Genomic DNA, 20937 nt, shown 5'->3' on the forward strand with positions numbered 1-20937 from the left:
ATAGACATAGTAAACACAAATTAATTCAGGCATAACACTCACATCCACTGCACTCATCAATAAGAAGACTATTAATAAAATTAACTCTGCCTCTGGTTTATATGTTGTTTATTTTAATAACCCCAATGTGGTCACTGGATACTTAGATGCTGATATACTGTAATAAAACAACTCTGATGAGTTGTAACACAATTTCTTTAGAGAGAAAACATGAAAGTTATATAGACTGCAGAAACACATTAAATTCATGCTTATTACACAGACAAATATCTTGAAGGTGAAGAAAAATAGATGAAGAAAAATTGTTTCTTTAGATGCTATGAAATAATTTTTTTTTTTAATTTTTTTTTTCTCTTCCATCTGGGTACAAATCCACCCTCAGATCACTCTGAATCTGCCACTATTAATGAATCACTAGCATCTGAATAAATGCTACTCCACAACAGAACCCAGAGTAAACCACTGCACATCTATCTTGGGGACTCTTGGTTCATACAGTGTTAACCATGATTCTAAAAATTTCTCTGTAACAAACAACTTGTCCCTTAAATTTTGAATTCATTCTGGTCTCTAAAATTTCAAAATTTCTTATAAGCTGGAGGAAACCTGTGCACTTTTATTTTTTCAGATGATACTTTTACAACATATAGAAAATCTTTAGATATGCAAATATTTAAGCATATTTAGACACACCAAATGGGATAGCAATGACAGATCTATAGTATAATTTCTATGGATTTCTAACTCAGTAGCTAAGAAGCTGAAAAGGAGAATACAGCATGAGCAACAGTCTTGTTTTTCACAGAGAATGAATTTTCAAACTAACAAAAAGCTACTAGTCATAAATGCCTTATATCACAACAAAACTTTCCCTTTCATTATGACTGCACAATTTAAACAATTTCTACAAATTGCTAAAGTTATATTTGTTACACTCAAGGATCCTTTTGCAGAAATGGAAAATGGGGTTTTCCTTCTTGGGTTTTTTAATCAGCAAATATTACCACTATTTCATTAAAATAATCTAAGAAACCTCTCTTTTTAGATTAAAAAATAAACCCAAAGCTATGATTGCCCCATGATCTAGACCTACTGATACTGTAAAGCAATTAGTAACTTAAATTGCATATTTAAATTCAAAAGTTTGATCTAAAAATTCTGCTTTCACCTCTTCTCCAAACTTAGAGTTAATTACTTTCTTTGGATGCTGGTCTATCCATCAGGTTCTCCAGATAGCATTTTGTTTTTTGCATGGGTAGAACTGTGCTTCCAAAGCACTTTGCTGTCTGGATCAAACGGCTAGATCAGAAGCTCTTCTTTTCAGTTTCACTACAGAGCCTGATCCTGTAGATGCACTCAGAGTACGCTCAGAGCAAATTGATTCACAGTGATTTGCACTGCAGTGCACTGCACTGATGGTCTTTTGAATCCTTTGACAAGAAGACAAAGTTGTCCATTCTGGTGATGAGTCCTGGTCTCTGGTTCCTTCTCCTAGGACAACACGCATTCCATAAGCTGCTCAGGGCATTTCCATTTAAGTGAATCAACCTAAAATGATTGGGTGTATCCAGTGACAATTTAGTCACTTTGAAGGTTCTTCTGGCTACCTGAAGGCTTACGGTGATGGTGTAGGCAGAGTGGTCCTGGTTCGGATTGTCTTGGGAGCCTTGCCTTTTGCCACCCCTTTCCATGCATTCCTGGCCGCATCCCTTTCATAGACAATCATGCTCATGCCTATCATATCTAAAAGGGTTGATATGGAAAAGCAAAATAGCCTTATATATCTGCATAGTACTCATATGATAGGGCTTATACGGTTGTATTCAGTCACATGGCACATGCATTAATCTATTGGTCACTTGAGGAGAGCACATTTCATGACATCAAGAGCTACACAGCTCAGCCTGCACAGGGGAAAAAAGGTTCATTGCAGCAGTTTCCACAGTTACAGTTCAACAGATTGCTTCTGGCCTGAAGAAACCTTAGCTCTCCAGTACAGATCACTGGTTTCAACAGAACACTACAACTAGTTAGGCAAAAGTCTGCTGGTTATGATATGACTCTGGGAAATTGAAGATGTTTTTCAAACAGTCTTTCAATGTAAGGAAGAAGTGCAATTTATAATTCTGACCTTGAAGCAAAGTGCTTTTTTAATCTTTTAACAAAATTATGCATAATACCTTCTCTGGCAGCTGTCCACTATTTCAATATGATCCACATTCAGAAAGATCCAGACTTTCAGAGCAAAAAACAAATTACTTATATAGACAGGTAGATGGAGCAGTAGGATGTGAATTACAGGTCTCTACAGGTAAAAATTATTGTAGTACCCCTTAAACAAAGACTTACTGCAATCTACAGGAGTTCAAACCGGAGCAGGAGCCTGGTTTGCAACTTCCCTAAAAAAAGGTAGCAATGTGTTCCTCATTGTGGAAAGAGTGTTGCAAACTTCTAATTTCTCATGAAATCACGTCATTAAAAAACAAAGATGTAATCCTTGCAAAAAGCTGAAGTTTCTGCACTACAGGGATCTTTTTTTTCTTTTGTGTGCTGTTTTGTTGGGGTGAATTGTTTGTTTCATTTTAGTGGGTTTTGTGTGTTTGTGCTGGGTTTTCTTATGAGTTTTTTGTGCGTTTGTTTTGTTTGTTGGTTTTTGGAGCGCTTTGGTTTGTTGGTTGATTTTTCTTGTTTTATTTTGCTATTTTAATATAGGCCATAAAACACAGGCTGTCATCTTGACTATGTTTGTGTTCCTTCAAAGAAAAGCAAGATTTTTTATTTTGTGATTAAGAAAATTAAAGAAAAGCTTGGGCAGTGATCTATATTTAAATATTGCTTTTGCATTAAAAGCAATACAATAGACATGGAAGAAGAATGTGTGCATCAAGGAAAAAGGAGGGAGATAATGTTTCTATCTATTAGGAAAGAAAAAAAATAATATAATTAGTTTTCACAGAGTTATTATAATCAAAGCTACCTTTTTTCTGTAACCAAACAGTAATAAGTAATTATATTATGCAGACCAGCTGTGAAGGTAATGAATACAGTGCAATGCAATACAATGTAAGATTCTGCAGACTATGTAATTATTTTGAGAAATTAGTGACATCAATTAGCCTTCCTTCACAGCATGCGCTCAGTAAGTTATTCTTTTATACAGCTTCATAAATGAAATCTATCTGAACAATAAGTAATATTGGTTGTACAACATACCACAAGCAGCACATTAAAAACAAAACAAAACAAAACACTTAATTGTTAAGAAGCATTAATAAAAAGAGAAAGAAATATGTGTGCAGAACTTCAGAAAGCCCAAGGCATTAATGAAAATAATTAACCCTCTACACCTAAATTCTGGCTCATTGCAAATCTTCTTTGTATACTGCAGTAGAATTAATGCACTGATGGAACAACACTGTCTGAATTATTATACCTACCTTTATTGAAAAATCCTATAAACCCATTGCAATTTCTAGGTCCTTGGTTTTGTGCAACATAATATTAATTTCTGGTTTTCAACCCACCACACCTGAAATTACCAGTTAAATTCCCCTCACACTCAATGCCATAGCTGCAGTGACTCCAGTGCTCCAACACAAAAAAAAAATTTGACAGGCCAGAGAAGTCAGTACCTCATTCACGTGGAATAGACTGTGTTCTGTAGTGTATAGTTTGAAGAACTATATATTCATGTTAAAGTTTGGTAGTGTACTATAGAGCCCAAAGATAACTTACAAACAGGTACATAAGTAAGTAAATAAGCAAGCAAAAAATCTCCCTCTTGCAGGAAAAAATCAGGACTAAATTAGTAAGAAACTGACCCAAAGGAAATAGAAATAGCCTCAGGAATTATGAAAAGCATAGGCATGTAATCTACAATGATCTTAAAGTCTGTTTTAACACTAAAATCCTTCTACATTATTATAAAGCAATAATCAAAAATTAAAGAGATTGTGTAGCAGTAAATGATGCCGTACAAACTCGTTTCTTTCTGTCTTCCTGTATTTTTGTGGTACACCTAATTTTGATTTCTACAAATTTAGAATGAATATTTAAAAACTTGCATAGAAAATGCATAAAGAAAAGAAGCACAGCTGAGGATGTGAGACACTTGAGAACTGTTAAGGAGGAAAATCAAAAATGTCAGTAAGAACACAGGCTGTATATTAAGTTGGTTCACAATTACACTATGACATTTGATATACAATCCAAAAAAGAACAAGAAGAAATAAAAGATATTGTAGGGAATAGATTTAACACAGAACACAAAGGGTATTTTCCATAACATTTCCTACCAACATTATTTAAACTAACACAATCTGCAAAACAAAAATTTTATAAAGATCCTATTGTATAGCAAAAAGGATTTTTGGCACATTTGTACCACTGGCTAATACAGATGGAGTTGAAGCATGGGCATTCTCCAAGAATATCAAGTATCAGTTAAAAGCCGAGCTGTAAAACATGAAAAGATTTATGCATGGAGTACTTCTGGAACCATACCAAATCCTGCAAGGTCTTAGTTCTGGTACTTGAAGAAGAAGCCCTTGAGTATTTCAGACATAATAAAAATCAGACTACAGACCCACAAGTTATGCCAAGTGAATTCTAGTATGGTCCTAGAATCAGATAGGAAAAAATGGAGATTATGAAAATAAACAACAAAGTCATCAAGGTGAAAGACATGTTGGAGACTGTGAATAAGCAAGTGTAAGAAAAAAATATAAATGTAAATTACTACTAATCCAGAGTGCAATGTAAACTATCCAAGATTATAATATGTTATCTCAAGGATAAATATTCACTTAGAAGCTATATGAACACATAGTGTTTTCCATGCAGTGCATAGTGAAGTGTAATAACAACAGTGAACACTGCAGAATCATGTAACATCTTTCTTACAATATCAATGCTGTCATACTATACCTTTAATAGAACAAAATTAGACATGCTTCTGGCTATTTGAAGTCAATCTTGTATTATGCATTCCTCTCCTGTGTTACAGATTATAGATCCTTCTGACCCAACAAGTAAAACTGAAATTTATGCATTTTAAATTGCTCATACCTTCTTTAAGAGAGAAAGCAAAAATTCCATGGCAAATGAGTTCTATGTAAATTACAGTCCCACTATGTAAGACTGACTGCCTTTGAAAGTACTTTAAAAACTTTGGTTCCTCTTTCTTCAGCCCTGACCTTTGGGACAAAAAGCATTTCCACTGGTTGAGGGGTTTTTTTAGGAATAACACCTCCTAGAGGGGAGAAGAATTGTGTCTTTCTGGTATTTTTAATTTTTGCTGCCTTTTCAAAGTCTAGTTTTTCCAAGTCTTTAAACTAATCTTTAATCACAAATACTTCATCAGATTCTATGGAACTACTGGTGTACTTATTCTATATCTCATATTCTAAAACAAGTTGCTGAAACTGAGTTAGGAGGCACAGTTCAAAGTTACAAATTATGTTTAATTTATAGCACTAAGAAAAAAATCCTTCCTCAGCATTTGGTGACATTCTTCAGAAAGACAAAAATTATGCAAGCCAACTATATTCTTTAAAGTAAATTGACCTTTTTCTTTTATCCATAACTATGGCTAATGCTTTTGTATACTATTACAATCCAATCCACCGAAACTAATAATACTTGTTTTTCTCACATTAAAATTACCTAGTATCTTATCTACTTCTGGGCCTCAATAAGTTTCATCTAGAAATTCCTGCTTAAAATACATTTGCTCCTTACTACTAAGGTATGAAACTTTGAACTTCGAGATTTTAGCAACATCTTATTAACATTGCTTGAACTACTGCACAAACAGTAACATGAACTGTGAAAAGGAAGGCTTGCTGCTGTTTCTAGTTTGACACTCCAAAACAGATAAGTGTCCGTAAGTCTGTAGTGCATTTTACTTTCTTGAATGTGTTCAAATAAATAAGAAATGCTAGTTCAGTCCAGCAATTCATCTTCTCTAATATTTTCCTTTTGGCATTGCCTATGCAAGACGTATAGGACACCACCTCAAAAACAAATTAATTTATCATAATATTAAGAATAATTTGGTAAATATTAAGAATAATTCTTCATCAAAAATGTTTCTTTTTATTCTCAAGAAGTGCTATTCTCCAACATGATATTGGAGACAACAGTCTCCACATATTCATCAAATGCTTCATAATTTTCATATAGGCTTGAATTTATTTCAGTCCATGAGAAAGTCCTTAGTTTCCCTGCTTCTTCCTCTGATGTAATCAGAATAAACAAATAAATAAATAAATAAATAATCTTTCACTATGATTTGAAGGCAAGCTCAATTCCTTCATTAAGCTGTAGTATAGTGACACAGGGAATACAAAGGTTTGGTTCTTTGGTCTGGTTGTTTGGCTTAGATATTTTTAAAGAAAATACAGCAGTCCATCTGTATTTGGTAGGTGGAATATATCACTAAAAAGGGTATAAAAAACCCCCAGTTTTATAACCCAGAGGGTGCTGACTTCTGTGGATTATGACCCAGCACCCAGACTTGCAACTGTAATAAACCACAACATCAACTCTGTGTGCTGTTGGCTCTAGCATGCTGGGTTACGAACTCTGTTTTGGAATAACAGTAGTAGTAACAAAACTGGCTGGCAAAAATGAAATGACAGTTTTTCCATAAACTCAGTCTTCTTTTAGTTTGGATGCCATTTCCATTTCCTTTAATCTTATGCATAAAACCTTTGACTGGAAAAAATGTGTCTTGTTTTTTAAACTGGCACCAACCAAGCTAAAATGCTAAAATTCTCATTCAGCAGAAGTTACACATGTATTTAATTTAATCAACTTTGAGTAGTCCCGCTGAGTATCTTTGCTTTTAAAACCAGCTTTAAAATTGAGCAGTTTAAAATTTCAACAGATCTACAAGGTGCACCCTAAGTGTTCTCATGAAATGAAGACAGAAGTTGGAAGATGCAATAAGCTATTACAGTGCTTATTAAAAGTTGCAGTTTATTAGTCTCAAAGGAACTTGCCAAAATTCCACTCACTTCCACTTACCAAACAGAAGCACCAAAATTTCCAAATCCTTATACTTAGGCTTTTCTTTTTCTTTCTTGAGCCACTATGATTCCCTTGTTTTATAAACAATAAAATTATTTTTCACCAGGTCCAGTGTGGGATCTCATACACTGCTGAAGGGGTGCTACTCCACTTGAGCATCAGTCTGATAAACTCAAAACGTCCTGCAAAACTACTGCTTTCCTGAGTGTGCAACAAACCCTGAAAATCTCCGCTCAAGGGCCTGAAGCTGGCTGATTATTACCTTTGCTATTTATTCATTTATTTACTAGTGAAGTCGTTTTGGGGGCAGGGAGAGTGGGAAGGCATGCCATGCAAACGTTCGATAGAGGAGGGCAAAGGCAGCTGTCTGGTATTTATGCAGCAAAGCACAGGAGGACGCAAAGACTCGAGAGAATCGCCCACTGTCTGAAGAGTTACTGTGTCTGCAGAGCTGCCGAGAATGGGGAGGGGGTGGCTGGCTTCCTCTTGCGGGCAAATGACCGGCCGTAAGGGTGCGTTTTTAAGGGGTGATGTCAGAGAAATTAAACTCGAGCAGTCAAACACACCCCCCCTACCTCAACGACGCGTTTGTTCTGTTCTTAAGGCGAAAGAGGTGGCTGTGTAGCACACCCAGCTCACTCCTGCCCTACTGGGACAGGGGCTGGCCGGCGGCAGACACTAATTAATTATGAACGGGGAGATGTCCCTTTAAGGTCTGCTGCGCTCTCCGAGTGTTTAGTGGGGGAGATTTGGCTTTATTTGTACATCCTAACGCTGGGCTAATTCAACTGGGAGGTTTCCAAAACTCAGAGACCTTTAGGGGGTGGGTGGGGGGCAAACTGTGTGCGGTGGGAGGAAGCTAAACTCTTCTTAAACGCGAAGAAGCAACGTAAAGACTGGATAACAAACAGGAAATGCCTAACCCGGCTGCGAGGCGGACGGGCGGCGCAGAGCGCTGAGCTCCACCGGCAGCGCAGCTCAGCCGGGCGCGCCGGCGGCAGGACCGCTCCCGCCACCCCTGCCCTCCGCCCGGGCTCCCGGACCCCGGCTCGCAGGAGCCCAGGCATGGCTGCCTCCTACTGGATGCTGACAGGTGAGTAAAGTCTTGTTTCTGCCTTGCTTTGAAGACTGGGGTCCCTAAGGCAGCCCCGCTCCCGGCGGGAAGAGGGTGAAGCTGGTAGGGTCTGGCACCCAAGGGACGGCGCCCTCCCGCATAGATCCCTGCTCCGGGAGTGCGCTTCCCGGAGCTGCCCTCCAGCCGCAGGCGGTGAGCAACCTCCTCGGTTTGCGTCTCTCTGGGAACTTTAATCCCTAAACCAATTTTAGAGTCTGAGGGCAAGGGGTGGTTGCTAGATGAGGATGAATGGCTGAGAAGGCATACTGTAATTGAATCTGGCTTGGAAGAAACAAATGTATTTGATTTGTTGGTTTGGGTTTTGGTTGGTTTTGGAGGCTTTTTTTTTTAAATTAGTGTAGATTTTTTTGGTTTCCTCTGTTGGCTTTCAGACTTCTGACTGGTAAAAGGGAAGTAAGGAAGCACTCACTCACTTCAGAAAGATGAGTTCATCCGGAGATAGAATATGTAATATTTCCTTTTAGGGGCTCATTGATAGTGACTTACTTGCTTTCCTACAAAAAGAATGAAGCAAGTAACAATGTCCCTAGCTAGTCAGTCTGTAGTCACATTTTGGATCTGAAATCAGAGGATTCCTAGAAGTGGGAAAGAAGCTAAGGCAATGCTGGGATTCATGCGCTTGGAAACTTGGACATTGAACTCCACAGCAGCTCTTGCGCAGGCAAGTAGCACACAGTGAACCTGAAGTAGATCCCCCCTGAAACAGGGGAAGGAATCGATTTCACAAGAATTGTCCAGATGCAGGCAGCAGCAAGTGGGGAAAAGGCAAAACTAGAGTTTTCCCCTCTTCCCTCTGTGCTTATTGTGCAAGACAGAACAGATACTGGGAAATGTGAAAATATGAATATAGTATTTGGCGTCCCATATTTAGTTGTTGTTCTTAACTGTCTTCATTATTATGACAGTGGCATACTCCAAAACATGGTTTTGTTTGTGTTCCTTCCAAGAAGGACACTTTGTAAAACAGCAACAATTTAGTGTGCCACAACTTCCCTTCACACTGGTAATGCTGACAGACAATGAATTCATCAGTAATGAAAAAAAGGTTTACTGTCAGATAGGAAAACATTTCAAGTCTCATTCAGATTTCCAGGTGATTACTTTTTTGGTAAGGGTTTCATTTTTAAAAGATTGCTGGGAAACAGAATAGACTTATAAGAGGAGGCATTACAGATACCAGGTAAAGGATTCAAATTGTCTCTGATAAATAAGGGAAGTAGTCCTACACAAACAAGACAAAATATCATAAAAATGTGGACAAGGGGTTTTCTTTACAAAGAGAAATATAGTGACATTAAAAATAATTAAAAATAAATTACACTCTGTTCTTCCTTTAAAGAAAAAAAGTAGCAAATAATCTGGCACATCTAGCAGACAAAAAGATTCTAGAGTAAAGGAGGCACATAGAGATGTTATGCACATTTGTATGTATATAGATTTTTGTTCTTTTTTAATTCAGCTTGTTTTGATGAGACCTCTGAGAATCCTGACCACAACAAGTCTGACATGCAAACAGACTGTAGTGAATTGAGAAGCCTGATAAAAAGGCTGAGTAAAATGATGACAAAAGACTGAATTAGTTAGGCTTGTCTATCTAGTAGAAAAAAAAACTAAGGGCAAAATGTTGAACATTTCAGATATATCTTTTTATCCAAATATTATTGCTGAAGATATTACTCCAGATGTCAATGTTCTTTGTTTTGTGAGAGCACTCAGTCATTACTTTCCACATCTTGTATGTTGGCTTCCAAAGGTATTGATGAATACTTGGTTCTCCAAAGCCAACAAAGGACAAAAGAAAATCAACGTAACTGACTAAAATATTAGGAAATATTCAGAAGAATTTTCGTACTCTTCAGGTAAAGAATTGCTAGGCTACCAAAAAAAGCCCTCTCCTTTCTCTTTCACCAGGACTTTGATGAAATTGGATGAACAGCTATAAGGGATGGCTGAGTTTACTTCAGCTGGCCTCTATGTACATGATTTGACTAGGGGTCTGCTGAAGTTTTCTCCAGCCCTACATTTAAAAAGCTAAGGAATGAAGAAGTCAGTTTAAAGGGTTTCCATTACTTTTAAAAGCTTCACTTAACAGTGTTATGCAAAGCCTGTTCCCTCCTGGACTTCTCTCTTTATTGATGATGGTCTTGCTGTACTCATCTTTACAACAGAAAAGATAAAGGTAAATAGATAAAGACAGAAATGTATGCAGAAAATTAAGTGGTTTTTGTTCAGTCTGTAGAGGCAGGACAGCCACAGGACAAAGGCAAAGCATGAAAAGAAGATGTTTTCCCAAGTTTCCCTCTCCATCTGTCTCTTTTATCTTCCTCTGCTCTTGCAACAATAATGTCCAATATTTCTTAGCAGACTTTCCCCTACATCAGAGATTCTTTCCCATTAGTTTTTCTTATTCAGAATGTAAAGCATGTTTGCATAAATTCTAGCTAAAGTGGCTATAATATGGAGGAGATGGGATTTCCTACGAAAATTACCTCTTCTTGTCTACAAGAAGAGGTACAAATTGGTACATAACCTACAAATTTGTACATAACCCATCTTCATGAAGGAGTTGACCAAGAATTGAAGATATAGGGAAGTGTCTCTCAAACATTTTCAGAATAATAACCTTAGATAACCAGCATGGCTCTTAAATCCCTATGGGTATATGCTATCACCATTTTCCTTTTATCTTGCATTGTACTTAAAAAGGTCCAAAAATGGATGTCAAATTTCTGCAATTATTAATAACAATAAAACTGTATTTACAGAGTGATTTATTAAAAGAACTCTTAGGTTCTATACATAGTTTCAATCTTTTACCAAGGCAGGGACAGGCTATGGAATTTTGAACTCTCATATTAAAACTGTATGAAGAGTTAAAAGTACCCACTTGTTTTGGCTCTACCATGATCAAATTCATCTCTCTTCCTGTCATTATCAAAATATGAACTTACAAACTTCTATGGTTTCTAATCTTTTGGAGATGTTTTTCTTCTACTACTCATACTTTGACATACTCAAACAAATGATATCCTATATTTACTTTTTTACCAGAGTAGGCAAAGCATCATCTGCAGTAAGTATTTTCCTTTGTAAGTTGACAGTGGTCCTGCTGATAGTGGGTAAATCCATTGAAGTTTACATTTGCCACTAAATATTTGTGGATCATTGTTCACAACTGTATAAATCTTATAGCTTGCTGTTTGAGAAAAGACCCATATCAAAATGTCTCTTTCTACAACAATTGAATTTTTGAGTGGCAACTGTTTCAAAGTTGGTCTTTCTTCTGTGGTTGTGGTTTTGTTTGTTTGTTGTGAGTTTTTGCTTTTGGGGTGTGTGAGGTGAGGTGTGTGTCTGCATGCATGTGCATTATTGTGCGGTTTTTTAATGTAGCAATCACCTATTTTCCTGAATGGAATGTTTATTTTCTACTGGATGCCAACTTGCAACCTTTACCTAGAACATATTGCATCTCCAGGGATATGAGGCTGCTTGTAAAAGCTTGACTGGAATGAATAAGCACAGAAAAGTTTGTAAATACACAGCTGTAAAAGAATAAAAAGTAAAATACATTTTAATGTGAAAGTCAAATATGCACCACAGCTATTTTTTCTTGAAAGAATAGCATGAGAATTTTATAGTTGCAAAGAATGTAAAGAAGAAAATTTGCCATAAATTCACCATTCAGCATTTATATAGACAAGTGAAAGGAGCTCTGAAAGTAAAGTAGAATGCACACTCTTTCCTAAAGAAAAGCTGAATGCAGAAGTTCTCTGCCTCTGTTTTTGAATGAAAATGTTAATGCAAAATTATTATTATGTGCAAGTTAAACAAGCAGTTACTTACACATGTGCTTATGTTATATTCCCTTGGGTGGTCCTGCTTGATTCTGTGAAACTATTCACGCTAACAGAATTAAGCATGTGTACTCACAGGAAGAGAGTCTGAGGTCTGATAAATAAATCCTATTATGTAATATCTGATAAAGTTGTTTTTACACCAGTATCAAGCTCAGGGAAAAGGAACGCACATTACTGGGCCAGATCCGAGTTCACTGTCCTGTCACAACTGACTAGAACTAGATACTTCAGAGAAATTTATAGGTACACCATAATGAGAGATATGGGATTATTTTTGCTCACAGTAGTCTTGTATCTCATCAAATTCTTGACTCCAAAGCCTTTCCAAGTCAGCAAATTCCATAATCACATTAAGTTGGTTTTTTTATTTAAAAAAATAGCTAATAGAAACCAGAAACTTCCTTCTGACCACCTTCTCATCTGTAAGATGGCCTCATGCTTTCCTGCTACCAACTGTGTAATTATTCCAAACTTATCTGTTGCAATTGCCCTGCGACACACAGCATGGCACATTAGTGTGCCTACCTTCTCAACTTATTTTTATTTAATCATTTCTCCTGCAAACATTTTTTGCTATTCTTCATTCTTTCCCTTGTTCTAAATTTGCAACATTCATTCTTAAATGGAGTTTTTATGCGGTTTCAAAAATAAGCTACAGAACTCAGAATCATAGAATTATAGATTTTTAAGGGGTTGAAATGCACATTAAAGATCATGTAGACCCACCCTGCCATGGGCAGGACAATTCCCAGCTTTGTCAAGGCCGCGTCCAATGAGTACCAGGGTTGGAGAAACCACGGCCTCCCTGGGCAACCAGGGGTTAGGTACTATTCTAGTGTGTAACCACCTTCAAAGAAAAATTTCTTCCTGTTATGTAACTTAAATTTCCCCTCTTTCAGTTTGTACCCATTACTTATTGTCCTGTCACTACAGTTCCTGATGAAGAATCCCTCTCCAGCTTCCCTTTTCCCTGGCAAATACTGGAAGGTTGCTGTGAGGTCTCATGTATCTTCTCTTCTTCTCCAATATTCCTCCCTTCTTGGACAGTGATACAATTTTTCATTATTTCTGGCTTGCTATATTCGTTTAGGCTGCAAATTCAGCTGTGTAGTGATGGTACAGGTCCATTTTCTTTGCAGTATCATTGAGCTTTTAGCAAGGCATCTTATTTCTCTATGTGAACACCCCGCTTCCTTTGAAACGTGCTTATCTGCCTCCCTAGCGTGTCAGAACTGGAAGGAAGCCGGTCAAGGTTCAGTACTGGCTGAAGTGTAACTTGCAAATTTAACCAAAACCTTTTAAACCGGGATTCAGCTTAAGAGCAGGGTCCAAGTAAGAGGTCAGGCTCCGATGCCGCCGGTGCCCGGTTTTCATGTCCACGGTGGCGGCCTCGCCCCGCCTCAGGCCGGGGGTGCACGGCGCTCCCCCGGCTCCTCGGTGCTCGCTCAGCCACGGGGCTGTACCTCTCGCCTCTTCTGCCTGTAAGTTTCCACAGCTGCTTGGCTTTGGCCGTTCGGTTTTGGTTTGGCTTTTTCCTCTCGTGCTTTGAAGCGTGTGGCACGATGTTGGGAGGCTTCAGGAGTTTGGACCGCCGCTGTGAAGCGCTGGAGGGGAATGACGAACGCGGGGGCGCCCCGCTCCCGGCGAGGCAGTAGCCGACTTCCAGTGCTCGCAGCACCCGGCTGCAGCACGGCTGCTCCCCAGTCCCCCGCCCTCACACCGCCCCGGCATTTTTCCTTCCGCAGGATGGAGCCTCGGGACGCGCCGCCAGGTTACCCGCGCGCGGCGCCCCGCGCATGCGCCGTGCCTGCGGTGACCGAGAGGGGCGGGGCGGGGCGCGCCCCGGCGGCGCCTCAGGAGGGAGCGGGGACACTGCGCGTGCGCCGTGGGGCGGCCGGGGATCCTGCGCGTGCGCGCGGAGGAGCGCGGGTGGCGGGGGCTGCGGGAAGGCCGCTCGTGTGTCCGTCGGTCCGTCCGGCAGGGTACGGTCCCGCCGGCTCCAGCCCTCAGCCTTCCCTCCCGGGGCAGGCCTGCCGCCGCGGCACAGGGCGAGGGACGCGAGGAGCCGCCAGGATGAAGCTGGTGAGGAAGGACCTGGAGAAGGATAATGCGGGGCAGGTGACGCTGATCCCCGAGGAGCCTGAGGACATGTGGCACACCTACAACCTGCTGCAGGTGGGTGACAGCCTGCGCGCCTCCACCATCCGCAAGGTGCAGACCGAGTCGTCCACGGGCAGCGTGGGCAGCAACCGCATCCGCACCACGCTCACCCTCTGCGTGGAGACCATCGACTTCGACTCACAGGCCTGCCAGCTGCGCGTCAAGGGCACGAACATCCAAGAGAACGAGTACGTGAAGATGGGCGCCTACCACACCATCGAGCTGGAGCCCAACCGCCAGTTCACGCTGGCGAAGAAGCAGTGGGACAGCGTGGTGCTGGAGCGCATCGAGCAGGCCTGCGACCCGGCCTGGAGCGCCGATGTGGCGGCCGTGGTCATGCAGGAGGGGCTGGCGCACGTCTGCCTGGTCACCCCGAGCATGACGCTTACCCGCGCCAAGGTGGAGGTGAACATCCCCCGCAAGCGGAAAGGGAACTGCAGTCAGCACGACCGGGCGCTGGAGAGGTTTTACGAGCAGGTGGTGCAAGCCATCCAGAGGCATATCAACTTTGAGGTGGTGAAGTGTGTGCTGGTGGCTAGCCCAGGCTTCGTGCGGGAGCAGTTTTGTGACTACATGTTCCAGCAGGCAGTCAAGACCGACAACAAACTTCTGCTGGAGAACAGGTCCAAGTTCCTACAGGTAAGGATCTAAGCAGTTTCCAGAGTGGGTAAAAAGAGGCTTGAGAGTTGTGTGTGATAGTAAAAGGTAGTTACATGGGAAATAAAGCATTAAAAAAAAATTCTGACTGAGCATCGTGAGAAAATTATTATCATGCCTCCCAAAAGAAGTTTAGTATAGTATATAGATGTATATACTATATAGATAGAATACTATATATATGCCGTGTGTGTGTATATATATATACTGTATATATAAATATATATACACAGTATATATGTATTACACAGTATATATATACACATATATATACACAGTATATATATATACTGTATAGATAATATATAGATATATAGATGGTTCCCACCTAGTACACCTTAATGTGGAGTAGGGAAGTTTCAAACTCCCTCTAAAGGCATATTTGCTCTTCAATTAAGTGTGAAGTGCAAGTTGGAAAATACTTTGCACTGTTACTTTGTCACGCTGTATAGCACGCATGTTTAATAACAGTTTTCCAAAGATGTTTTTTTAAAAGTACCTGGATGTGGTATAGGTTAGTTAATTTTGATTACCAAAATTAGCTAGAATTTCGTTGTTAGTTTTCTACTGCATAGTTAAAGGCTGTGCTTTTTTTTTCCTTGTTTCTTAGTCATCTCTGGTTGAGTGGGTGCAGATTTAGCCTTATACTGAAATAGTCATATTCAAAGCCTGAAATATGTTTTCATTAGGATACTTACATTATTTTTAGGTTGGAGTAGGCCTGGGGTGATCTGGGGGCAGGGATAGTGAAGTGAGTCCCAGTGCTTAATGGTCCCAGTACTTGAGAGACCCATTGCACCAAGAACCTCCTTTTCCACGTGTAGCAAAGTGATAACAGAGAGAAGTTTTAATGTACTTAACAGCTTTGCAGCCATAATAATTGCACAGAGTTGATGCTTTTACACTATACACCTGCAGTGTTAAGGATCCTTCCTTTTCTTGAATGCTTTAAAAAAGAGGCTTAGGCTTAGAGTTTAGTTTCTTGGTAGTTTCAAGTAGCCTTACCTTGAGAGCTGTGGAACTCGTGTATTTTATCCAGGCTTTGAAGAAGAGAGGCAGTTTTCTTGTGCTGCTTGAAAGGCAGTTTAAGGGATTTGATACAGACTTTGGGATGCAGGATAGACTCGGAAAAAAATCTGTGTTTCAAGAAGGAGATAAGTTCCCCAAATAATTATCAAGATTAATACGTATCATAGAGGGTGTTTGTGACTGGTTAATCAAGAAGATGGTCCCTTTTCTTTGAAAACACCAAACCTTTGACTTTGTTTTCCCTCTAGGTCCACTCTTCCTCAGGACATAAATACGCGCTGAAGGAAGCACTCTGCGACCCAGCTGTAACTAGCCGTCTTTCTGACACTAAGGCAGCTGGTGAGGTCAAAGCCTTAGATGACTTCTATAAAATGCTGCAGCATGAACCTGACCGGGCTTTTTATGGCCTGAAACACGTGGAGAAGGCCAACGAAGCCATGGCCATTGATACCCTGCTGATCAGCGATGAGCTTTTTCGGCACCAGGATGTGGCCACACGTGCCCGATACGTTAAATTGGTAGATAGCGTTCGGGAGAACATGGGCACAGTACGCATTTTCTCCAGCCTCCATGTGTCTGGAGAGCAGCTGGGCCAGCTGACAGGGGTGGCAGCTATCCTGCGCTTTCCTGTTGCTGAGCTCTCTGACCAGGAAGATGAATCTAGCTCTGAAGAGGATTGATAAGAGTGACTTCATTCTGCAGTTTCTTTTCCATGTCATGTTGAAATGACGTTAAAGGTTCTCCTGACCTGAATACTGGGTGCAGATGTACCGCAACATGTAATTTAAAAGTTTTAATAGTAAACGTATACATGCATATATATAGCTTCACTCAGCACACTACTTGATACCTGATGTATGGTAATAATTATTGGTATGTTGTGCTGAACTGACTGTTTCTGCAGTTCTGGACCACCAGCAGTACAAGAAACTAATTTGGCTCCCCAGTGCTGCTTAGTCTGCATGTTAAGGCAGACTGTCAACTTAGTGAAAAAAATAGTAAACTAACAGGGGAAAATTCACGTTAGTCAATTTTTGTTCAAATGCTTGAAAAAGTATTGTGAAACAAATGTAAACTTCTTGGAAGACCTGTCAAAACTGTGCTTGGTCTTCACAGGAGCTCCCTGTTCTTCATAAGGTGTCAAAGGAATTGGGTCAATATCAAATCTTAGGGCTTTGTGTGGTGACGTAAGTCTAACCACTTAAATATTTCTGTGAAGCACTTCAAATAGTCTTTCAGCAACAAGACCCTTTAAATTAACCATTTGTTTGCTAACACAGTAGTAGATGCAGGACAAATGGTGACTCTCAGTGCACCCATTGAGTTATCTTTTTGAATGCTGTTACCTTGGGAGATTGTCCTGAAGACTAACAGGGTGCCATTGACTGTATTCTGCTAAACTGGCGTTATTTAGCACCCAATTCTGAGAAAGTGTGGAAGAAACTTAGAAAATCAGGATTTTAGTTTCCACAAGGAATCTTTTGAAAGCAAGTCGTTTAGGTAACTTCATAATCTGGTATTCTATTTGCATATTTCTTTTAAAACATACATAAACGGTGATACAGAAATAAAGATGACAAAATTATAAATCAGACTGCAGCTTAAGATAGTGGCAACTGTAAAAGTGAGAACTACCTTTTCAATTATTTGGTCAGCTCAAAGTACTGAGAGCCAGAAAGAGCTTTCTTTCTTCACTGGGCAGTAAATCTTGTGTAGAGGAAGCAAAAAATGCTTTCAGATTAAGACATAACCTGTGGTTGTATTGTTTCAAACCCAGGTTTGATGATATGGTTTGTGTGTGTAAATAGGCATTCCTTTTTTAAACATGAGAGAAGGTGAGAAGAGGAACTACAGAATAATTCTGTAATACGGAAAGTGTTGTAACACTTAAACATTAAAAAATAAAACATTAAAAAATAAAACAACATTAAAAAATAAAACAACCAAAACTCCTAGTCTGGGTAGAATAGTTTTAGGAAAATCATTTTTAAGGATAGTCGCCTATGTTCAAGGGTGCCAATTCTTTGAATTTAATACTGTCTATTGGTAGCTGAAACATCAATCTAAACTTCTTGATACAGAAGTACTTTTGGATTAAAGCCATCTCCCCTCTTCTACATCATCCACACAGTCTAAGAACTTCTTAAAAAGAACTTGTATTAGAGCTGTAACACCTCAGTTCTTCTTTTGTTGAACACAAACAAGCCCATTGAGACACTTGTTTACAGTCAGTTTGCACACAAATTATGTTATTTGAGCTTTACATTTTTTGAATGGTGTTGGGTGCCACAAGTCATAGAATGGTCAGGTAGGCCTTTTTTAGCAGTTAAGACTGCTTAAATTAAGTTCTTTTTTTTTTTAATTTGCCTAACTTTATTACACACTTTTTAGCTAGAAAGCACATTGATTCCTCTCATTACTAGTTCCTCATTACAGGAAGCAGAAGAAATTGACCAGGAAATTTTAATTATAGGCAGCAGATGAGGGCTTTAAATAAACTCGTATCAAAAAAAGTCATTCATTTCTCCAAGCTTTTATAACATAGGATGGTATAGCAGTATATTCCCTTTTTCTAAGTAATGCCAATTTGTTGCAGCTGAATACAAATGACATATTCTAATTTGTAGTGCACCAGAAATTCTTAGTTTTTCTCAACAAACTCTCTGAGAGACAATCACTGTTCTTTGGTTGTGAGATGGATTGCTGTTTTATCAGACCAGATTGGTTCCAGTTATTTCATTGTGAAGCAGAAGTTATGAAGAGTTTTTGCTGATTACTACATGATTACAATGGTGTTTTTGTTTTTTGTGCCTGTAGTTGCCATCAAGGAAAAGAATTTTGTTGCATTTTTTTTCATCTGCTAAGAAAATGTGACAATAGTGATTCTTTGAATTTATCCTTAGAATTAAAATTCTGCATTGGCTAATTTGTGTGTAATTTTCTTTTCTTTGAGCTATTGCTATCATGTTGTTATGTCTCTGAAAGAAATACTCGTGGAATTGCTCAAAAAAGTATGGAAGGGTGGCTTTTTTGTTGTTTTTTTTTCTTTTTTTTGGTAAGCATTTTTGTTTTAAAATAAATATACAATCACTATGTATACAAATGCATCCTGTTTCAGGAAACAGCTTAAGAGCTTTCTTTGGTATTGAAAATGTGTGCTGTGCTTGACCTGGCCAATTTCCAGGGTTGCTAGTATCTTCCATATTTCAAGGAATTTTGAATGGTTGGAAAGTCCATACTGACAAAGTTGCTTGCTCAATGCAGACCTTAGTTTGTGTGTATAGATAACACTTGCACAGAAGGGGCATGCTATCAGCATATCAAAGGAGTGAGTGCTAGTGCCATGGGAAAATATCTTTTGTGTCTGTTGTTTGGAGCTAAACTAAAAAATGTATTTTGAAGTCTCTCCATTTAGTTTAGGACTATATTCTGGCATAATTCTGTGAATTAATAGTGTGGTTTAGCTTCCAGTTTTTTTGTGTTCAAAATGAATGAAGACGCATTGTAGGGCTTGCTAAAGCTTGTTACATTTGGTAGGAAGAAAGCTTTAAAAAGTATGAAATTGGATTGATCACGAACCCTGCTGTGCTAGATTCAAATAAATTTATTCAGTTATTCTTTTGCATCTCTTGCAAATTTGTATTTTGGAACAGGCCCCAGTCTATTAGTTTTGTCACCTTTGGCATTTAAATCCACTTATCATGTATGTTTTTTTGTGGTTGTTAATCAGCTAAAGTTTGGTGCAAAATGCAAGGTCACCACCAGCTAGAGACCAAAATAATCCTGCTTATTACAAGGCAAAATAAAAGATAAATCCTTCAGTAAAACTGTAAAGCATTTAACAATATTTGACTGGGGAATTCCTCATCTCCCTCTTCCTGTCTTTACCCTTGTATAAGTAAACTGTTAGTAACAAATGATCTTTGGACCACCAATGTAACAAGACCCCATAGCTCTTCAGTTTAACTTGTGATGGGACTAGACATGATGTTTTTAGAACTGTGTAAATGTCTAAATTTTCATTTGCAGCTGTTCTCTCACAGGTTAAGTAGCCTTGAATTTCAAACCTAACTTACCCTCTGAAAATTTCTTACAGCTTCTGAGCTGCTGACCCTGGTTTGCCTTGTCCAGTGAAGATACATTATAGCTCAATTCTGATTGAACTGATATATCACTTGAGCCTCTCAAATTTCTTTCTGAACGCTGGATTATTGGTCTAGAAAAATGTACTCATATGCATGTGTATTTTAGATCACCCAATCCATTCACATTTCTCTGGGACTTTGATAGCTTTGATAGAAACTTGTTTCATAAAAGAGTAGACACTGAGTTTTGCAGGAAAAACCCCCATATTGTCAGAATGTGTTACTTGAACCCATATTTCTACGCTGTGTAGTCTACTGATTCTACAAAGGAACAAAGAAATCAATTTTTAAAATATGAAGCAGCAATTAGAAAGTCTGCAATTAGGAATTCTTGTTTATAACCTAAAATCCCTACAGGTGGCATAATTACAAAAAAAATGAAGGAATGATTTCAGAAAAGTACTTATGTATTTTTTAGATAGGCAGAATTTAAGACTTGATTTTTTTTCTTGCATCAGTTGCTTTAATATGAAGATTTCTCAGTTCTGATTTGATACAGCAGGTAGTGGGGAGAGAGTGGTGACAGGGCATTGCAGTAAACAATTTTCCAGTATCTGTCTTTCAAATTGCTTTCAGGGTTCATTCAGATTTTGTGTGGGTAAGAAGTATTTTGATGTTTCATTATTCTGCAAATTTAGGGTTAAGAAAATGCCTAACCATTTGGTTTTGTGATAATTATCATTCTTAATTCAGGCTCTGACACAGATTGAGCCTGGACTTTTTCAGCAGTGGAAAGAGTAAACACAGGCTGTGAAGCCTCTTGTGTGGCATTTGCCCAAAGACTTGCTGAATAAGTGTAATGTTTAGTCTTACCACATATTTTATTCTTGACTCAAACAGGGCATTGACTTGGATTTGAGGGTAACTGCTTGCATGATACAGAATCTGAAGGAAAGACATGTCTTCAGCCTAACAACCAAAC

General features: G+C 39.0%; 2 protein-coding genes across 2 annotated transcripts in view; both read left to right on the forward strand.

Moving 5' to 3' along the window:
• The first annotated feature begins 7591 nt into the window (after nt 1–7591).
• Nucleotides 7592–20937, forward strand: part of ITGA1 (integrin subunit alpha 1) — a 73776-nt gene continuing 60430 nt past the window's right edge. The window contains exon 1 of the mRNA XM_064403461.1: nt 7592–8125. Coding sequence (XP_064259531.1) covers nt 8098–8125 — 28 coding nt within the window. The 5' untranslated portion in view covers nt 7592–8097. The remainder of the gene's footprint in view (nt 8126–20937) is intronic.
• PELO (pelota mRNA surveillance and ribosome rescue factor) lies at nt 13901–18796 on the forward strand. The gene is made up of 2 exons (XM_064403561.1): nt 13901–14823; nt 16119–18796. The coding sequence occupies exons 1-2, from the start codon at nt 14098–14100 to the stop codon at nt 16548–16550; spliced, it is 1158 nt and encodes a 385-aa protein (XP_064259631.1). The 5' UTR covers nt 13901–14097; the 3' UTR covers nt 16551–18796.

Source organism: Passer domesticus, chromosome Z (genome assembly GCF_036417665.1).
Source record: "Passer domesticus isolate bPasDom1 chromosome Z, bPasDom1.hap1, whole genome shotgun sequence".
NCBI classification, from domain to species: Eukaryota; Metazoa; Chordata; class Aves; order Passeriformes; family Passeridae; genus Passer; species Passer domesticus.

Coding starts and splice junctions, on each gene's coding strand:
- PELO (XM_064403561.1), top strand. CDS start 14,098: ATGAAGCTGGTGAGGAAGGACCTGGAGAAGGATAATGCGGGGCAGGTG. Junction 14,824..16,118: donor ACAGGTCCAAGTTCCTACAG/GTAAGGATCTAA, acceptor TTTTCCCTCTAG/GTCCACTCTTCCTCAGGACA.